The sequence below is a fragment of the Trachemys scripta genome, chromosome 9 (assembly GCF_013100865.1).
Source record: "Trachemys scripta elegans isolate TJP31775 chromosome 9, CAS_Tse_1.0, whole genome shotgun sequence".
Classification (NCBI taxonomy): domain Eukaryota; kingdom Metazoa; phylum Chordata; order Testudines; family Emydidae; genus Trachemys; species Trachemys scripta.
The window spans coordinates 59,545,327-59,566,937 of NC_048306.1; the positions used below are offsets into that span (position 1 = coordinate 59,545,327).

At 41.8% G+C, this 21,611-nt stretch overlaps 1 protein-coding gene across 1 annotated transcript in view; it reads right to left on the reverse strand.

Moving 5' to 3' along the window:
• The window catches only part of GPC1 (glypican 1), a 306,530-nt gene that overhangs the window by 134,767 nt on the left and 150,152 nt on the right, over nt 1-21,611 (reverse strand). Inside the window, exon 2 of the mRNA XM_034782260.1 lies at nt 17,001-17,159. Coding sequence (XP_034638151.1) covers nt 17,001-17,159 — 159 coding nt within the window. The remainder of the gene's footprint in view (nt 1-17,000; nt 17,160-21,611) is intronic.

Below are 21,611 nucleotides of genomic sequence, written 5' to 3' on the forward strand. Positions count from 1 at the left end.
CATTCTGGATTAATTTTCATGTGTAGATAAACTCATAAAAAGATGACCCCTGCCCCAAAACATTTACAGTCTAAAGTATGTGTCATTTTCCCATCTCTAGACAGCAAAAAAGTTCGTTCCACAATAGAGTGAACTTCAAGCTTTTGAAAAGTTCCATTCTAACCAATGGAGCTTGATGCAGGTACTGATTAGTAAACCAGAGAGCTCAGTGAGCATTCTGCTGCAGTAATTATATTATGGGCAGGACTGGCTGCACCACCTAGTAGTGAGATTGCCTGCCACTTCTGATTATAAAACATTTTTGCAGTTGTTTTTAACTGTCAACCATTTGGGCTGAAATTTTCCATGCTGGGTGTCTGCCTCAGGGTGAATTTTTTGGAAAGTTTCTGTCAAAATAGTTCAGCTACTTCCGAGAACAAAACTACAGAAATTTACATTTTGCACTCCTCCAAAAGTCTGGTGACCTTTTTTTTTAAAAAGCTCTACAGCCCTGATGTTTTGGACCAGGGACCTGAAATTTGACAGGAAGGTAGCCAGTGCCTTTTGCTATTCCTCCAAAATTTTGCACAAATTTGGTCAAATTATAAGCCTTTGGGGAATTTCAGCCTCTCACAGCTCTAATGACGAGCAGATGGTGCATGCACCATCTCTATAGAACTGAGCTTGTGTCACCTCCCAGGATTACAGTGGCAAAAGTGGATTCTCTCTGTAATTGCAGCTCCTAACTGCTGTCCAGACCTGGCTGGGACTGGGCACCAGAACTGAGAGCAAGGAACCTGTCTTTCTTGTGCTCTCAGGCTATGTCTACATAGCAGTGTAAGCCCAGGATTCGAACTCAGGCTCAAGTCTGTACACAAATCATGCTAACCCAGAGCTTGGAGCCTCAGTCAAGCATGGACCCAGGGCTCAAGTCCTATTGATTTTGCAGTATAGATGCAGCCCCACTGGACTCATGCTCTAGGCATCTGCCAAAAATATCCCACAGGCCAAATTTCTTTATCCTCTGGACAGTCAAGTTTTCCCACACAGCACCATGAACAAAGGGCTAGAGCAGCCACATTTTGGGAGCGTGCTAGGAAATCAGGGATACGGGTGGCTGGACTTTGGCCCACATAATGCAGTCTCAGGCTGGAACCCAGGATTAAAATATTCCTAACCTGGGGTTACAACCAAGTGTAGATGCTCAAACCCTACAATAACAAACCCCGGATCTGCTAACTCAAGTTCTACTAACCCTGGGCTTACAGTGCAGAGTAGACATACCCTCAATTACTCCTGTGCTGGGGCCCAGGCAGCATGGAAGAGGAGCCTGCTTGACTTGAATGCAGAGTGGACAAAAGCTGGACCAGGAGATGGGAAGAGTAGATTGGGACAAAGAACCTGGTGAGACTGGGACTGCAGCGTGGGTGGGAAGAGACGGTGGGAACAGAGAAATACTAACGGGGAGATGTGGGGAGAGGCTGGAATCTGGGGTGTGAGGGAGACTGGGATTGGCTGGACAAGGAGACCAGGACTGATGACTGAATGGGGAATGGAAGGCTGGGACTAGCAGGACAAGAAGACTGGGAGCCAGTGGGGGTAGGGGGGAAGACTCTGAGCCAGTTGATACGGGAAGGGAAACACAGATCAGATGAAGGACTGAGGGGCGGTGGGAAGACTGGAACTAGCTGGACAAGTAGTCTGGGACTGGGAACCAGTGGGGTGGAAGAATAGTGGGAGAATGGGGGGACGGAGAGGGGGGGAGAAGGAGACAGATCAAAGGAGGAACTGTGGTGTACCAGAAAAACTGGGACTGGCTAGACAGAGACTGGGATGAGAAGCCTGAGGAGTGGAACCCAAGATTCCGGAGTCTCACTGATCCTCTGTTCACAGCAGATGATACCCACTAGCAAAATGTGTCTCTTCTCTTTCTAGTGCTGGTCCACACAACCTGTTGCTATCAGTTATGCTGCTAGCGCAAGTGGCAGAAGTCTGTGGAGTATATTTAAAGACTCCACCCTTGGTGATTAACCATCTCAATGTCAATATGATGCCAACATGACAGAATGTCATTTTTACTGTTTGTTTTTATAAAACCCTAGGAAATAACACACAAAAAACTATGTTAAAAAACTGTTATTAAGGTTGTGAAGTCCAGCACTCAAAAGTTAGGAAATACCTGAATTAATGTTACAAGGGTCCTCTGGAAAAAACAGTATGTGATCATGTAATTAAAGATGGTATCATAATGCATATCCACAAGGTGGGCAAATTAAGGTTGCTCAGGCAACCTGAATTCTGGCATTTCCTAACTTTTGAGTGCTTGACTTTGCAAACAAGGTTCTTTTAATGTAGTTTTTTGTATGTAGTAATATTTACAGTTTAGAGAAAAATAAACCCTTGGAGCTGGCCTAGTGACCTGTGGATAACATTCTGCATTAGCATGGGGAAGATACTTATTGGAAGCTCCAATCCTAAAGACCTCTCAGAACGAGCTTCAAAGACTCATACGCGGGTGGGAAATGGGAGTAAAAGCTTAATAGTACTTGACAGTATTCTCTCCAGTGAATTAAGTGGTGCTTAAAAGCAGGTAAAAAAAAGATAGCACCACAGAAAACAAAACATCTTTCAAACAACAGGGTCTCAAATGTTACTGAATTAATTTCAGATTTTAAAAGAGCCACAATTGTCCTGGGCTAGGGTAAAAGTAAGTCCAGTGTTAACAATTCTTGTAGCTTTTATTTTAGTTGCTTCTATATCAGGGAATTAGGATATCCATAAGAATAGACAGGGTAGTGGGGGAGGGGTATAAAAATAATTCTGAATGCCCCATTTGTAAGCTTCTCCCACTCAACCTGACACCTTCTGTTCTGCCCTTTACCCTTGGGTCTCTCTGCTTCTCCATCTGTGACTTCCCTCTCTTCATCGAAATCCTTCCATACAGTTAACTTTGTCCATTCAATGCTGCCACATCAAGCATTGTGCAGATAATTAACGCCAGACAGAAACCCTATTTAAAGCTTATTAATTCAATCTGTGCTTTTGAACTGTATTGTCACCAGGTGATTTTAATCTGTAAAATTCTTGGGGCAATGACCAAGTCTTTCTTCATCTTGTTAAAATGATCTGTCCCACCTAGTCACCCAGAGGGAAAAGGATTCAGTGATTGGAGTATTACTCGCTAGGGACAATTCCACCCCCTCTTGTTTCTTGGGAGTTTCCCAAGCAAGTGAAGCTGAGCATAGACTGGAAGGCACACTGACATGGTTAGAATCTTCTTGTCTAATCTCCTTACTAACCTTGCTGAGTGATGGAATGAGAGGTGAACCTGACATGGATATGGACAGATGGAGCTGGAGTAGCTGAAGAAAGCAGCGCTCCTTTTCCAATGGGACTAAATACTGGCCATGTCCCCTATGACAAGTTTAGTATATGCAGTAGTACAATGTGTTTATAGGCATTCATTACTCCTCAAGGGCCAATGTATTCATTTTTGTGACATTGGAACAGGGCTTTATGTTTTAAAAGTGAATCATCATATCGTTGGGGCTGTCAGAAACAACCCCATTATCTCCAGCATTTTAAAAGCTGAATTCAGACCCGATATTGTTACACTGTAACAAACATTATTTCCCGGCACCTTGATTAATGGGTGATATGACCTCTGGTTTGCAGCTGTCCAGCTTTTTTTGATTACTGGTATATAGCTTGGAATACAGTTGAGCAGAGAAGACATTAGCGAGTTGCTTAGTGATGCATTACTTGCAAGACACTAACGGAAATCAAAACTAAAGGTTAAAGGCCCAAAATAGTCACAACAAATTTGTTTCCATATTGTTTCAGGGTTCTCCTTAAAATGGTAGATCTTCACTTATATTTTAAAGAGCTCCAGACCATAACTTAACTCATCACATATCCTTGGATTTCCATGCTCTTCTAAAGCCAAACTAATGGGTTAATTCTCCTCCTACCAGACCTCTAAAATAAGGTTTAAGGTATGCACTATTTTCAGCTGCAATCTTCAATTGAGCCTCAGGAAGTTAAGTGCCCAAACCCTATGAATTTCAATGCAAGTTGGGCACCTAACTCCTTGGGCACTTTAAAACACCACAGTCTTAATTCTTAGCCAAAACAATTTTCATAGCTCGCTCTATGATCATTTTTCCTCTTTTGTCCAATCTCCTTAAAGACTATCCTTTAGCAGCAATCATACCCTGAGCCATTGAAGGAGATTTTGTCTACTGTTGTTTTAAGCAGCAGGGGAAGTAATCAACACTGAAATGCATGTATTAGGTTTGGAAAAGTGGAAAAGCAAAGCAAAATAATGCACGTTAAACTAAAGCTTCAAAAACCATTAAAGTAGTTTTAGAGGAGAAATAAGAAATTCTTATTTCTTTCCACTAGTGAAGAGCGGGATCTTCCATATTCTTAACAGTGCTTCAATCCCTTCACATACAAAGGCACCATCCTTCTGGTCAAGGTCTGGGTGATACTATGTTCCGATACCCTTGCTACTTTTCGTTAATTAGCAAGGGTCACTGTTGAGCAATACAGAGCCCTCTATCCCTTAAGGGTAAATCATGAAGTCTATCGATAGATTACAAGTCAGAAGTCTTTACTGCTGTGTAAGGTTTGTAGCCTCTGAAATAAAACTCATGTAGTTGAATTAGTCCCTTGTGCTGAATTCTGAGTTATAATTTATTTTTTAAGATATACACAAAAATATTTTGGGGATCTTTTCTATGGCTCCACTTTAGCAAAGCATGTAAGCATGGGTTTAATCAGAAGCACATGCTTACATGCTTTGTTGAATCAAGTCCTGTGTGGGCAGTCGTATTCTCCATTCTCTAGACAGTGGAACAAATGCTGTACCAGTGCTGTCTTGGCTAACCCATAGTTTTATCAAAGATGTATTATACCAGTGATCACTTTTTCAAATAGTCACGAGCTGTCAGATAAATGGCATTTGTTATTGTAATGGGTCATTTTCAGCAAATACAAGAAACAGATCCAAAATTAGGCACTCAAATAGCCCAGGACAACAGCAGTCCAGTTCCAGGAAAGACCCAGGACAAAATATATTGCACTAGCTGTGTTTTTTTAAGCCAGGAAGCCATGTTAGTTGATTACAGAAGCTTTACTTCCCTCCTCCTACTACTTCTCATTCCGTGTTTTCCATGTTAGATTGTGGTGAATGTAAAGGCCTCTTTCTACCAAAAAATGGACAAAGCATTACCTAACTTCTGGTGCGGGCACGTCAACCGTTAGCCTGATACTCAAAGGTGTTGAGCACCTGAAGCACCGATTGACTTTGCTGGGGTTTGTGCTACTCTGCACGTCAGAAAATCTGGCCACAAGAGGTGGCTGTGGCCATATCTTATAAGGAAAGTCTGTTGTACTCTGCCTTCCGTTTGTATAACAGGTTTGCAGACTTCATCAGTTCTCCTGTTCGGAAGGCCTTACACAAAAGGGGTACCATAGCCAAATGGTATATTTCCCCATCTTAGAGACTGGGACGGTCTCTTCCTCTCTGTAATATACGTCTGAATTAGCAAAGCCAGTAAGGAATGGGATGATGATATATATCCTGCACTCTTAAAGGGGCACACCTCGATAAGCAGGAGTATTGCAAGTTTTGAAAAAGAAAGAGGTGTGGTATAGTAGAGAGGGCACCAGACTGGTAGCCAGGGGGCGTGGGTTCTATTCCCAGCTCCGTCACTAACTTAGTGTGCGACATCAAACAAGTCACTTCACGTCTGTTTCCCTTTCTGCTCCTAGTCTGGCTTGTCCATTTACAGGATGTTACACAGTAAAGAAAAACCCTCAGTTGGCCTGTGCCAGCTTACTTGGGTTCACAGGGCTTGGGCTGCGGGGCTGTTTCATTGCTGTGTAGATTTCCAGGCTCAGGCTGGAGCCCTGGGATCCTCCCACTTCTAGCCCGAGCCCAGAAGTCTCACAGCAGTGAAACAGTCCTGCACCAGGGATTTTCTCTCAGTATCTGTATGTACAATGGAGCCCTGATCTTGGTCCAGGCACCTACTTGCTTCTAATAATCATAATAATATAAAAACAACTGCTTGTAATAAGCATAATTTTTGCAGACAGAAGAACCTATATCACCCTGAATGAGAGAAAATGCATGAAGAAACACCCTCAAAAAAAAAAAAAAGCAAATGTAGCCTGCTATGCAGAAACTTGCCATATTTTCTAGTATCATAGTTTCAACTTTACTACATGTGCCAGGAACCCAGGTGGCACATCACCTCACGCGCCCAGTTTTTGGAACCGGGGAGACAGCTAAATTAGATTTTCAACTGATTAGAAACAGAAGGATGAATCCGGAGAAAGACTGAGTTATAGGTGCACAGACCTTCTCAGGATTTGGCTCATACAGCATAAATGTCATTGCAACAGAGCCGCCCGAAGAAATTCTACTTCTTTACTTTTCTGAGAAGAACAGCTTAAGAAGGCTGAAGGATGGGAGCTGTTCCAATTGAAAATTAGTTAAGTTTAACAGGCTCATTGTATGTTGGTTCATATAATAGACTCCTCTGAAAAGCCATGCAGAAAAATTTCATCTATTCGTCTCTCATTTCATTGTTTTGATCTCAATCCGGCCATGTGAACACAACTGCACTCAGCATAATGGTTCTTCCATCACTGATGGTGACATCCAGCATTTATTATAAAAGCTAGGTTGATTGACTGTATATTCTGTGAAATTGGAGATTTTCAGAAAGACTCATGCATTAGGCCCTACACATTAAAAATAAAACCCATCAACACTGTCTTCTAAAATGACTGTCAGGACATCATTAACTTCTTGGAAAATTATTCTGTACCATCCAATATCTCAGAGAAGCAGGTGATTTCCTTCATGTTGCAAAACAGATGTGCATTTCACTGTTGTTTAAGCAGTTAGAAGAGAAGGGGTTTTTTTGGGGGGAGAGGAGGGGAGTGGACAAAATATGGTAACATCTGTTGTTTTATTGCATATGCTGTAACTGAGACGTATGCTTTACCTTTCCTACATAAATCTATGCATCATAAGCATGAACAAGCAGCTCATAATACTGTCTCTTTTGGGTCTGTTAGTCCTTGTACAAGGCACCCAAACGCAGTGTGCGTTCTCATCCAGTCAGCACTTCCCTCCCCCGGCCCCTTTTTTCTTATAGGAAAGAATATTGTGCTTGTGTCATTCTTTAAAGTAAACTGCTTCATGCACACTAAAACATACCCTGCAGCATGGATGTTTGCAGCTTCAATGTGAAGAGAACAAGCCGTAAGGAGAAAGAAAACTCCAGGTGGTAAAACTGTTATAGGTGAATATAAGCATTCACTTCCCGGAGGCAGCTACCTGTGAAGAGTAATCGCTCCATGTATGGAATGCACTTTCAATAGATACCCCACCCCATTCCACTAAAACCATAAATACCGAGTGAGATGCTCAATATTGTAGATGAAACAAATCTGCAGAAAGCAGCAGCAGAACCATCATAAATCATTCCCAGTTGTTTGTGTTTTCTTAAGGTGGTTCTTTATCAGAAACAAACAGCAAAGCCACTGATGAGCTTTCACCTCACTTCTCAGAGGAATAAAAAAGAGAGGGTCTTTTGTTGTGCGTTCTGTTGTTTCTTTTTCCATATGCCCCAGTTTTGCCACCTCTTCAGGACAACTCCCTTTTCTTGTCGGGTTCAGAGGTGTTTTGCACAAGCTGCCTCAGTGTAAGAAATCATGATGAATCCAGGGAATTGCATTTGATGCTCCCTTTCAAAAGCATACTCATATACTAGCCACATCCTGCTCTCAGTAGTACTGAAGCTGCTCAGGTGACTGAGGGCAGAATTTGACTCTCTCAATCAAACCCCAAAACTATTTTTTTCCCAAAAAGATTTTAGAAAAATACAGTTAAAGGTAATTTCAAAAGGAAAAGTAGTTTCAAATCAAAAAGTAAAAATATTTCATTGAAAATTGTCACAATGAAACACCGCCTTTTTTGTTTTTTTTAAAAGGTTTTATTCAAATGAAACAATTTGCCAAAATCTATACAAATTCACAAAATGTGTCAGTTAAGCTGAATCTACATTTTTTTTTTTTTATAAAAAGAGTTTTGATTGAAAAATGTGTCTCTGCTCTAAGTAACTGAGGGCAAAATTTGGCACATGTTTTTTTAAGTGGGTGAGCATTTACCAAATACACTGTAGTTAACTGTTACAACAATGGAGGGTGAAGGTTAAAAGCACATTTAGTTAATTTGTTAGCTCTTGGGGTTTTTTCCAGCTCATAAAGCCTTGTATTTTCACATCTCAGACAAAAAAACCCAAAACAAAATGGACTTTTCCATAGATGATGCTAAACTTTTCACATATCTCAAGGTTTTCTTGGTTTTGTAATTCTGTCTTCCCCACCAATTCTAGGAATCTTAAGATGTTTTACTGATTGAGGCTGTGACGTTGTGCAGTCTATATGGTTTTATAAAAACAGGATAATAAGTGAATATAATGTAACTGGAATTTGCTTCATGCAAAAGGTCTCTTGTAAGGTATCATTACAAAGCTTATAATCTACTAAGTGTGATCATCCTATTTGTATAAATGTACCACTCTTGTATCTGAAACTAGAAATATGAAATATAACTCTGAGCGCCTATTGTAATTATGCAAAGTGTGGGCCATTAATGGTGGTTTGGAATCTTGATGACTTCCATTGTCTGCAGATGGCTGTGTTTACCTGTGAGTCTTCCTGTATGTGTGTGTGCTGGCAAGTGGGTAATGAAGTCTTGCAGTGACATGTGATCATGTCACCTGAACTGGAATCCATCTTTAACCTGGTGCTTTTCCAGTGGGGGGTGGGGTGGGGTGGAAACCCAGAGGGACAAAGGGTTCCCGCCTTATGCAAAAGATATATAAAAGGGAGGAAGAGAACAAGGAGGAGAGGAGCCATCATGAAGAATCCCCTAGCTATCACCTGAGCTGGAACAAGAGCTGTACCAGGGGAAAGAATTGTGTCCAGTCTGAGAAAAAACTTACTGAAGCATCTCTGAGGGTGAGATTATCTGTATTCAGTTTGATTAGACATAGATTTGCGCATTTTATTTTATTTTGCTTGGTGACTTACTTTGTTCTGTCTATTACTACTTGGAACCACTTAAATCCTACTTCCTGTATTTAATAAAATCACTTTCTACTTAGTAATTAACTCAGAGTATGTATTAATACCTGGGGGAGCAAACAGCTGTGAATCTCTCTCTATCAGTGTTATAGAGGGCGAACAATTTATGAGTTTACCCTGTATAAACTTTATATAGGGTAAAACGGATTTATTTTTGTTTAGACCCCATTGGGAGTTGGACATCTGAGTGCTAAAGACAAGCACACTTCTGTGAGCTGTTTTCAGGTAAACCTGCAGCTTTGGGGCAAATAATTCAGAGCCTGGGTCTGTGCTGGAGCAGACACGAGTGTCTGGCTCAGCAAGACAGGGTGCAGGAGTCCGGAGCTGGCAGGGAGAATAGGAGCAGGGGTAGTCTTTGCACATTAGGTGGCAGCTCCCAAGGGGTTTTCTGTGATCCAACCCATCACAGAGGCAAAGTTATATTTATTTATTCTTTTAATGTATGTAGAAAAATATGTCTATACCCCAAGCTCTGCAAGCCCCAACAATACAGCACAACCACCCAAGAGCCCATCTCCAGAACCCAATCAAATAAATGGCTTCCAAAGCATGTTGTGAAGTTCAGCAAACTCCGGCTGGTTTCGACCAAAGGAGAAGCAAGTTCCAGAATCAAGCCCAGTCCTCTGTCTTATAGCTCCAGGTTCAAGCTTGAGAGTTCCCAGCAATCTCAACTGCAGCAACATGAAATTTGAAGCTATCAAGTAGAGGAGTCCCAGGCCAGTTAGGGGTTTGCAGGTCAAAAGCAACAGACTAACGTCCCAGCTGTGCACCAATAGGCTGTCAGTGCAGATTTCAGAGTACTGGTGTCATGTGCTCCCAGAGAGACACTGCCTACTAAAAGAACAGGAGTACTTGTGGCACCTTAGAGACTTACTGCCTACTAAGTAAGCATCAGCTGCAGTCTCCAAATGAACACGAGTTCAAGGCGTAGTCCCACAGAAAGCGCATGTTCCATGCGTAATGATTCTGATTGTTTTGCAATGAAGCTTTGTGTGTGTATGTATCTTATACTTAAAGATGGGCTCAAGCCACAAAATTCAAACGCCTCTAAGTTAATCAGTGTTTAGAACTGGAATTTTCATTCCACCTGTTATAATGAAAGGAAATATTTGCAAAACAAAATCCTGTCCAGGATTTTGACCCCAAATTTTAACGGGGGGGGGGGGGGGGAGAATAGGCTGGACAGCTCTCTATCCATCGGTTTTGTTAGAACAGATGCTCACACAAGCAGACCTTTCTCTGGCAAATCAGAAGTTGATTTGATAAAATTCACTTAAATGTGTATCTATCTATCTATATATATCTTAAATATGTAGTTACAGCCTTTAAGCTACTCTCCTAACTCCACCCTTGTACTGTATCCTAAAATAAGTGAATTCCTTTTACAAAAACATTTGGTTGAACCTAAAATAAGTCAGAAGAGCAGAAAACACAGTATTTTAGGAATCACCTAAACGGTTAACCATTGTTTCATGACAACTTTCAACACTCCCCACACCTTTACAAGTTAAAAGAATGATTCATTTAAAAAGAAATATGTAATTGTCTAAAAAGAACTCCAAAGTCATGTTCTTAATTATGTACATTGCTTTGTGTCACAACATACTTGTTCTCCAGCTACTCATATTTGAAGTTATGTAAATTTGTAGATGATATCAAATATTCTAATAGGTAATCTACTAAAATACATAATTTTATTTTAAATAAATTGTGATTGGTGCATCTTAAAAATACTGGACTGTATGTCCGTTTATGTCAGCTATGTGGTAGGAAATGTAGATTTTCAATTTTACTTTTTGATATTCCCTTAAAAGGTCTAAATAATTATAAAAAGAGATTTCCTGGCTCACAGCTAAAGGTCAACAGCCACACAAGCAGTGCTGCTAACTGCACCGAAGTGCTTGAGAAGAAAAGACTGGCACAATATTTCACTCTTATTTAAAAGTGATTTTAAAAAAAGGGAGAGAGGGAGATAAATTAGGGTTATAACAATTAAGCTTTGATTAATACCATAAAAACAGCTTTGTTCCTTTCTGTTTGCAGCCCCTCACTGTCACTGCCCATTGACACTTACTCTTATTCATTGTTTTTACACATCTATGCCAGCAGTGTTTAGAATATAATTACATGCCGCAAGAGTCCCAGGGGAAGCTTCTTAGATGAAGGAGTGGAGTAGCTATTCTACAGACAGGTACAGAACTACAGTAGCTAGCATCAGCTATATAAAAAATTGGGAAGTATAAATGAGTTGAGATGTATTCTAGATAAGATGTAACCACCAATATATAGTATAATGCTATCAGATCTTTTCATTTGCCTTCTTCAGGTGGATCAGAGATTTACCAGGCATTGGTTGTAATCAATAACTGATTTGAAAAACAACAACTTTTAAGTTTTATCTGAAACCTTGAAAAAGTAAGAGATTTCTCGACCTCTTAAAAATACTCCATATGTGCACACAGGCACACATATTTGTGATGGAGAAACAACAAAGAACAGTGAATTTTGCCAAAGAGGCTTTTACAAATAGAATGGCTAGTGACTGCTGTTGGCATGACTCAAGGAGTTTGTTGGCTAGCTACTGCTTTCCAACCAGCAGAGGGAGCACCACACTTTTTTTTTTGCAGTTTTTTGTCCATGTAGGGGGATTTTCCCCCCCCCCATGTAGGTATCAACATTTGACCCCCACCCCTTTTCAGACTACATCAATTTTAAAGCAGGGCAAATTGCAGACTAAAATCTATGTCCTTTTGAAGTGAGAAAAATGTTTGAAATGTAGACAATCTCCACAACCCTCACCTCCCAACAGACAGTCCCAGTTATCTTCACATTTCTTTCAACAATCTGAAATATAGAAACAGGGCAAGATTTGCAAGTAAATGAGCCATAAGAAAAAGCTAACTGAGCCATAACTAGCCTTCCTTATAAACAAATCCTGAGTAGGCCCCTATACATCTCTATAGCCCATTGCTCCAGTCCATATCGAGTTAAATTGCCCTGGGAATCTAGAATTCAGATAATAAATAATATGCAGAGGATAATCAAATCTTAGGATGGCAAGAACAGAGTTCAATTCCATAGTTATGTTTTTTAAAATCCAAATTTCATGCCTACATACTATTTTGACTGTTGCCCTATAAACACCTTCAGAGTTTGCCCCAGGAGCAGACAGTGAGAGTGACACAGTGGATTGTAATTCCTGTAACTGGGCAGAGGTGATTTTTTAGAGAACAGGCTGTCAGATCATTTGGGGCTTTACAGACAAAACCAACAGGCTGAATTGCTCCCAAAGTTGCATGTGCAACACCAGTGTAGAGGACAGTACTAATGAGGTGGGCATTTTCTAGATGAAGTTTCTGGGTCCTTTACAACTAAATGCTATTGCAGTGATCACCACTGAGATTACAAAGACATGATTTGCTGTGAGGCAATCTGCAACAGAAAGGGAAAGTGGTAGCCTCCAGGCTACCAACATGCCATCCTGCCACCAGAGACTCTGTGAATAATGTGACCTCCAGGCTGTAAATAATATTAGCAAAGGTTATACACCCCATTCCAAGGGAAATTACATCCACTATTCTGTCCCATTCCCTCAAATACTTCCCTCCTACAACAAAAAGGAGATGAGGTGCTCAGGGTTATCCACATACCAATAACCCTGCAAGCCAGAACACAGCACTCTCTCTCCCCTACAGGCCAAAGATAAACATCAAACAAGAGGGATGAAAAGATGAAATCTTGCAGAACTCCATACATGAGTGACCTGGGGGAGGGGGAAAAGCACTTATTACCATACTTTGGGATCTCTCCCAAAGGAAGGGACAAAGCCAACGAAGGGTCTTTCCACTGCTTAACAGGTAATTCATCAAAACCTAGTAGTTAATAGTATTGGAAGCTGCTGATACAGTACAAAACCTACCAGGACATTTATACCTGTGTCCATCACTGGAAGGAGCATAAATAGGGCCCTACCAAATTCATAGTCCATTTTGGTCAATTTCACAGTCATAGGATTTTAAAAACAGTAAATTTCATTATTTCAACTATTTAAATGTGAAATTTCAGAGTGTTGTAATTGTAAGGGTTCTGACCGAAAAAGGAATTGTGAGGGCAATCGCAAGGTTATTGTATGGGGGGTTGCGTTACTGCTACCCTTACTTCTGCAATGCTGCTGGCAGCGGCGCTGCCTTCAAAGCTGGGCAGCTGGAGAGCAGTGGCTGCTCCTGGGAGCTGAGCTCTGAAGGCAGAGCCGCCACCAGCAGCAGCACAGAAGTAAGGATGGCATGGTATGGTCAGGGCCGGCTCTAGGATTTTTGCCACCCCAAGCAAAAAAAAATGTTGGCTGTCCCCTCTTTTTTTCCCCCGTGTCCCCCTGCCCCCGGCCCCGCCCCAACTCCACCCCTTCCAAACCCCTTCCCCAAATCCCCAACCCCGCCTCCTCCCCCGGGCGTGCTGCATTCCCCCCCCCCCATTGCTTCCTGCGGGCCTCCCGCGACCTCCCGCCCTAGCTCACCTCCGCTCCGCCTACTCCACCGGGCGCGCCTCTCAGGCGAGGGAGGTGGAGAAGCGGAGCAGCGGCGCGTTCAGGGGAGCATGTGGAGTGGAGGTGAGCTAGGGTGGGGGGGTGCAGGAAGTAACGGGGGTAGAGGAACTGCTCCCCGCTCCAGCTCACCTCCGCTTCACTAGTGCCACCTCCCCCGAGCACCCGCTGCTCAGCTTCTCCTCCCTCCCTCCTTCCCAGCCTTGCTGCACGAAACAGCTATTTCCTGCGCGGCAAGACTGGGAGGGAGGGGGGAGAAGCAGAGCGGCGGTGGTGCACTCAGGGGAGCAGACGCAGGTGGAACGGAGGCGAGCTGCGGTGGCGAGCTGGGGTGGTGGGGGCGCTTTTTCCCCATGCCCCGGAGTCAGCGCCTATGATGGCTGGCGCCAGAATGCAGCCCCTAGAAATGTGCCGCCCCAAACACCTGCTTGTTTTGCTGGTGTCTGGAGCCAGCCCTGGGTATGGTATTGCCACCTTTACTTCTGCGCTGCTGCCTGCAGAGCTGGGCCCTCAGTCAGCAGCCGCCGCTCTCCGGCCGCCCAGCTCTGAAGGCAGCAGCACAGAAGTAAGGGTGGCATGATATAGCATTGCCTCTCTTACTTCTGTGGTGCTGCTGGCGGGGAACCACCTTCAGAGTTGGGCACCTGGCCAACAGCTACCACTCTCTGGTTGCCCAGTTCTGAAGGTAGCACAGAAGTAAGGGTAGCAATACCATGTCTGCCCTAAAATAACCTTGCAACCCCTGTGACGGGTTGGATCATAGAAACCCCTTTGGGAACTGCCAACTGATGTGCCCAGACTACTTCTGCCCCTGCTTTAATGGGAGTCATCAAGATTCCAAACCACCATTAATGACCCGCACTTTGCATAATTACAATAGACCCTCCGAGTTATACTTTATATTTCTAGTTTCAGATACAAGAGTGATACATTTATACAAATAGGATGACCACACTCAGTAGATTATAAGCTTTGTAATGATACCTTACAAGAGACCTTTTGCATGAAACACATTTTAGTTACATTATATTCATACTCATCAGCATACTTTCATAAAATCATATAGAGTGCAACATCACCACCCCCCCAACTCCCTTTTGGGCAGGACCCCCAGTTTAAGAAACATTGGTCTCCCCAGTGAAATCTATATAGTAGTACAGGGTAAAAAAAACAAAAAAAACAACAACAACAAAAACCACAAAAGACTAGATTTCATGGGGGAAGACCAGATTTCACGGTCCATGATGCATTTTTCATGGCTGTGAATTTGGTAGGGCCCTAAGTATAAACTTCCAGTTTGAAGGAAGAGGAATTCCTATATTTGAGACTGTTTAATAACATCACTCCTTGTGTGCAAAACATTTTGTTAACTGTAAACCAGCTGGCAATCCCAGCGGTTGAAGATGCATTTGTTTCTACATCATTTCTGCAACTGATCTCCCCCACAATTCCACTGCAACTTCAACTCCTTCGATCTGAAATTTCCAGTGGAGCTGTAAAGTCAAATTTTGCTCCTAGGCAAATTCAAACCTGAAATGATAAATTCGCTTTTGCATCACATGTCCTGCATAAATCATAAATCCAATATTGATTGCAGCAATAGTTAAGCAAACTAAAAAAGATGTAATAGGAGCAGGAAATATCTTCCTGGGCCTGAGGGCTCAACTGAGGTTATGCCTGCCACAAAAGAGCAATGATTTGTACGTTATGGTTTGATAAAGTAATACTTCGTTTTTTTTTTAACACAGATACTGCTTTGGGCCCAAGAAAAATGTTGGACGTATGTCTTAGAGAAACGAAAGGAATATTTTTCTCAAATACTGGAAAACAATCATAAAGAACATCTGGGTGGCTCCAATCAGAAATTTAGAAAGAGAAGGACCCTGGTTTTGTTTTTTTTAAAGCCAACAATAAAACAAAATTAGGTTTATTGAAGTGTTTGCCTACTGGGCAATCTCTGTTTGTTAGTGCAATCCTCAATATTTTGATCCAAATTCTATCTCAGTTACCTCTAGGATGTGGAACTGTGTTCAGTCACATGCCCTGGATGTGAGGGTAAGAGTAAGTATATGGGCCATGATTTTCAAAAGTGCTACTGAATATCACAATATCTGAGCGTCCAATTTACGGCACTGTGACGAGGCCTGATTTTCAGAGGGCAGCAAGTGTGCTCAATCCTTTCTGAAAATCAGGCCCCTTTACAGTGTCAAACTGGGCAAACAAAATCACTAGCCACTTTGGAAAATCCTGGCCTTAAACTTTTCTCAGGGCAAAATTACAAATTAATCCCAAGCTTCAAAATAAAGCCTTTGCTATGGTCAACTTCAACTATGCAGCTGCAATGTACCATGCAGAGATGCATTGCCTTGGTTTTTTCCTATTCAGTGAAAAAGACCTTAATCTTGGCTATCTGCTTCTGAAGGTTAGGCCAATTTCTGTATATCTGTGTGTTTCTTGAAATCTCCAATTTTACCCTTCTATCCATTATTACCTCCCTCCCACACACTGTTCTTTTAACTATACCTCCATATGACAATCGTTGATAAAGGTAAGAGGACTGTGATTTTAAATGCCTGGCCTTTTACAAAATAGGTATTGCTGATAATAGATATGGTTCCAGAATCATAGGTCAGCTCCATTTTGCCAATAAACCACTTATTTCCACTGGCCTTAAGACCTCAAAGCCCACAGCTTGCGGCTTGTGCTGCAAAACTGATTCCACTGGCAACAAAAGCAGCCAGCCAGCCATATTCTTTGCTTAGTGCTTTGAAAGTGATGCTGTATCCCTGACACCATACTTCTCCACAGCATTGTACGGGTGAGTGCTACATTTAATTTCTGCTGTGAGCATCTGAAGGCAAATGACACTTGCTAACCTATTTTTCAACCAGGAAACTAACTAGAGACATCAGAGTCTTCCCCAGCATCGTGATTTTTCAATTACAGCTCAAGGAATATTGCCAAGTTTCTTGTAATTACCTAAGTTGTTATACTGTTGTGTTAATACTCGATGTTGTTATGGTTATCTGTAAAAGCCACTTTTGTGCCTATGTATACAGGTCTTAGCTACATACGGATGGAAGACTCCTGAAAGGTCCTTAATAAAAACAGATTTTCTAAGTAATTCCCTGGTGAAAATGCAACATATGCTAGAACTCATATTGAAAGCCATGATACAATAACAGCTACAGAACACAATACACAAAGGAAGAGTCAGATGGCAGCAAAAAAATAAAAAAATAAAAACCCTGAGTCCAACAGTTAAAGAGCAACTAGCAAAACTTGGGTAAGCTGTATGTTCTTTACTTACCATCAAAGTTTTTGTACTGAGATGTTAGGGTCACCTGTGCAGAGCGGCTGGCTTCTGTCATCATGTCTTCAAATTCACTTTGGCTTTTTTTTGCGAAATTCTCCTCCATCTCGCTGGTGCAGCAGGTGTAGCCCTGCGGGCAGATTCTCAGGTGTTCCCCTAAAGTGAGGAAAAACAGTAAAAAAGGGTCTGAAAAAGAGATTTCATCCAAGATGACCTTAGTATCAAAGTATCCAAACTACGCCTAGCAAATCCAATTCTACCCTCATTAATTATGTAACTGAGGGCAGAATTAGGTCAACCTATTTAGCCAGTAATGTAAGTTACTTCATTTTGCTATTGCAGATGCTCTGTGTTTGAACAAGAATTTTCTCATTCATAACCAGGGGGTGGAGGGAGAGGAATATTGCACTCTATTCATACTCTGCCCAGAATCTCAATCTCTACCCAGAACCCCAGAAGAAATGGATGTCTCTGATTAAACGATATTGAAATTGTTGTCATTAGACTTCAGAGTTAACACACTGAAACAAATGGCAACAGTTGACACTTTTCTTAGAGCAATTGTTTGAGACTCCTAGCCAGAACAGTCAGACAGTGTGACCTCACTTCCCATTCTGAAGCAAGTGTCCACAACATGACTAAAGAGGGGGAGTTTGAAAGTCAATGGCATTTAGGTGCCAAACTCCCCTGTGTATCTTTTAAAATCTCCTTCTTTACTCTTTTTTTTAAATGAAACTTTATAATTTGCCGAAGCTGACAGGACGAGCAGAAACACGCCAATATGGCATGTTCTTGCCCAATATGGTCCTTGCTCACATGTCAGCTCTTTGTTCTACTAGACCCGGCTTATACTTGACAAAGTTTATCAATAGGCGAAAACTCTGCTGCCCCAAATTTGACACCATCACTTCCTGAGAGGGAGAGAAGATGAACTCTGTAGGTGAAAAGCCTGTTTTAAACACAAGCCTTTTTGATAAATTAGCAGCAATGACTATGAGAGGATTAGTTTTTTAAATTTGATACATTCAACAAAATTCTACAAGTCATGTCCCTCCAGTGCCTCCTGCAACCTTTCTGTTCGGGCAAAATAAACATTTGCATAGGTACAGTTGGCAGCATCATTTAAAAATTACCTGCATTTTTAGGATTCTTGAGAAAGAGCCATCCACCTGCAAACACTGCTTGGATTTCCCCTGGCTCCCAACCAAAGTGCAACTGAATGTAACACTGCTCTACAGCCAAAATGCTTCTGAAATAAATGTAGTCAAACTTTACTAATTCTGGGTCACTGAGAACGAAAATGATGCTTAAAATTGTTGATTGGCTCTAGTTTTCAAGATATGCTATTGGGTCAGTATATATGACCCTTGACTTGGGAATGGTGGAGGATAAGTGAGTTATAAAGGGAAGGGATCTCAATTTAAACCAGAAATGACTAAAATACATCTTTGACTGGATCTATGAATAAATCTATGACTGGGTTTGGACAGTACTTGCTTTTTAGGCAAAACAATGAATGATGCAAGCTGAAGCTGGTATTGATTCATACATGATATGAATTGCATCATGTTATTCCTAGAAGTCATGGATGATGCAATCATAACGAAGCTTATATCACTCTGCTGAACAAATTGCCCTATATCAGCTCTAGAAATCATACAGTATCGTGCTCTCTTATTTGTCAGTGTTTGATTTTGCAAAGGGACATATTTCTGTTTAGCCCAAGTGAGCAGAGATGCCTCGTACTTATGTGAACAGTGCAGATAACTTCTGCTATGTTTGTGGTGAAGTGACTTTTGCATCACAAAAGCGCAGTATAACCACTATGGTTAAGAAAGCCTATCACCTTTATTTTGGCTGCAAAATTGGAGATCAGGACAAGAGGTGGGTCCCACACATATGCTGCAACACTTGTGCACCAAATCTTTGCCAGTGGTTGAACAGGAAAAGGAAATCTATGTCTTTTGCAGTGCCAATGATTTGGAGAGAGCCAACAGATCATACCAGCAATTGTTACTTCTGCATGGTGCCTCCAGTTGGGAAAGGTGTGTCAAAGAAGAAAAAGTGGACTGTGCATTATCCAAACATTCCATCAGCTATACGCCCAGTACCCCACGGAGAAGGACTGCCGGTTCCTGATGCACCAGATTCATTCTCACTTGAGTCAGACGAGGAAGAGGATGAAACTTCTGGTCCTGAACCATCAATGTCACAGGACCCACATTTTCTCCCATCCTCCTCCTCTGAACCACATCTCATAACACAAGGTGAACTGAATGACCTTGTCAGGGATTTGGAACTACCCAAGAGTAAGGCAGAGCTGTTGGGCTCCAGACTACAGCAGTGGAATCTCCTGGCAGGTGATGTTAGGGTTTCCATGTTCCATGACCGTCAGAAGGATCTTGTCCCATTCTTCTTCATGGAAGGTGATCTTGTAGCCTGCAACAACATCGATGGTGTGATGGCAGCCCTCAACATCGTTCACGATCCAGATGAGTCGAGACTGTTCATTGATTCATCGAAGACGAGTCTTAAAGCTGTTTTACTGCATAATGGCAATGTTTTGCCATTAATTCCAGTTGGTCATGCAGTCCATATGAAGGAAACCTATGACAACATGAAACAACTTTTGAGGTGCATAAACTATGACCAACATCAGTGGCAGCTTTGTGGCGATTTGAAGGTGTTGCTCTTTTGCTTGGTCTGCAGACGGATACACAAAGTACTGCTGTTTTCTCTGCGAATGGGATAGTCGTGCAAGAGATTCCCACTACATCAAGAAAGATTGGCCACTCCGACAGTCATTGGAGCCTGGGAGGAAAAGTGTTCAGCATCCACCACTTGTTGAATCAAGGAAGATTTTGTTACCACCCTTACACATCAAGCTGGGTCTGATGAAGAACTTTGTCAAGGCCATTGACAAAACACAAGCAGCTTTCAAGTACCTCCATGGAAAATTTCCAAGGTTAAGTGAAGCTAAGATAAAGGAAGGTGTCTTTGTTGGTCCTCAGATTCGTGAGCTTCTTTGAGATGATGCATTTGACCATGGCAAGGAAAAGACGGCATGGAAAACCTTTCAATGAGTGGCAATAAATTTTCTCGGAAACAACAAGGCAGACAACTACAGGTTGTTGGTGGAAAACCTCCTCAAGGCATACAAAAGCCTTGGTTGCAACATGTCACTAAAGAGACATTTTTGCACTCTCATCTAGATTTTTTTCCACCAAACTGCGGAGCAGTGAGCGACGAGCACGGCGAGCGATTTCACCAGGACATTGCAACAATGGAGAAACGCTATCAGGGCAAATGGAGTCCATCAATGCTTGCAAACTATTGCTGGACAGTGACAAGAGATGCTCCATTTAATGAATACAAGAGACAAGCCAAGAAGCGCCGAGTAGACACTGAATAGGACTAAACTATGTACAGAATAGTTTTTTGCCTTTTGTTTCATAATAAATTTGATTTATATAACCCTTTTGCTGATTTTTAAAGTGTTACATAAACAGGACAGGTGAAATATTATCATGTAAAGCAACCATAAACACATGAAAAGACCTAGGTTTACAATTTATGATTAAAACTCTACTATCTACACAATATACATAGACATAAAATGTAAAAACTTAAATATCTTAGAAACAGTAGCCAATCAGTTGTTTTAATTGTCCTATTTGAATTCAGCACATCAAAATACATAATAAATAGCACATTTTATCTCTGAAGCAGACGACTTCTCAAAAATTGTAGACCTGTGTAATCAGACATTTTTTCAAAAATCTTGTTTTAACCATGCACTGAGATAATCCAATTACACTGAAGTCAACATGTTTAATGTAATTTGATTGTGACTGCCAACAATTTCGCTGGCAATTTTAGAGGATTGCTGCCTTAATGTCATAGCTGAGCTGAAACATATACTTAAAAAGCATGTCTTGTCTTGTGTTTCTCTAGTCTATGTTAGAGCCTGATCCTGCAAGCCCTCCGAATGGACAACGTCCCGTTAAAATCAATGAGGGATCCCCATGTATAAAGCTTACAGGCTATAAGTTCTTCAGAGCAGAGAATGCATCTTACCTTGTTAAGCACAGTATTAATTTGTGATACTACAGAAAACATTTTTGCTCCTGATGCTTGTTTTTTTGATAGATGTCATCCAATATTTGTTGGTGTAAGCCTGCATAGGCTCCATGTACCCTGCCATACACAGCAGAACCACACTGGCTCTGCTGCCATTTTTGCAAGGTGGGAGGGCCAGATTTTCCCCTTAGCAGACAGACAACAACACAGTGCACACTCGCACAGTGAGTTCAGGGCCTGAGTCCATTTAATTGGAATCAATGGGAGTCTTTTCATTAGGTTTAGCAGGACTAGGTTCTGTCAAAGGTTCTATCTGAACTTCTGCCTCTCTAACCTGCAGCCACGTCATGTTACCCAAATGCGACTGCAGTTATTATCTTGAGTCCTGGTTCTTTCAGAAGCCCTTCACCTCCACTTCTGCATCACCGTGTTGCATAAGACTAGATAACACTAGATTAAATTAAACTTCGGCACCTGAATTTCCACCCCGGGCCTCCACTTGTTCCTGCCTTCCCATCTTAGGGAAGG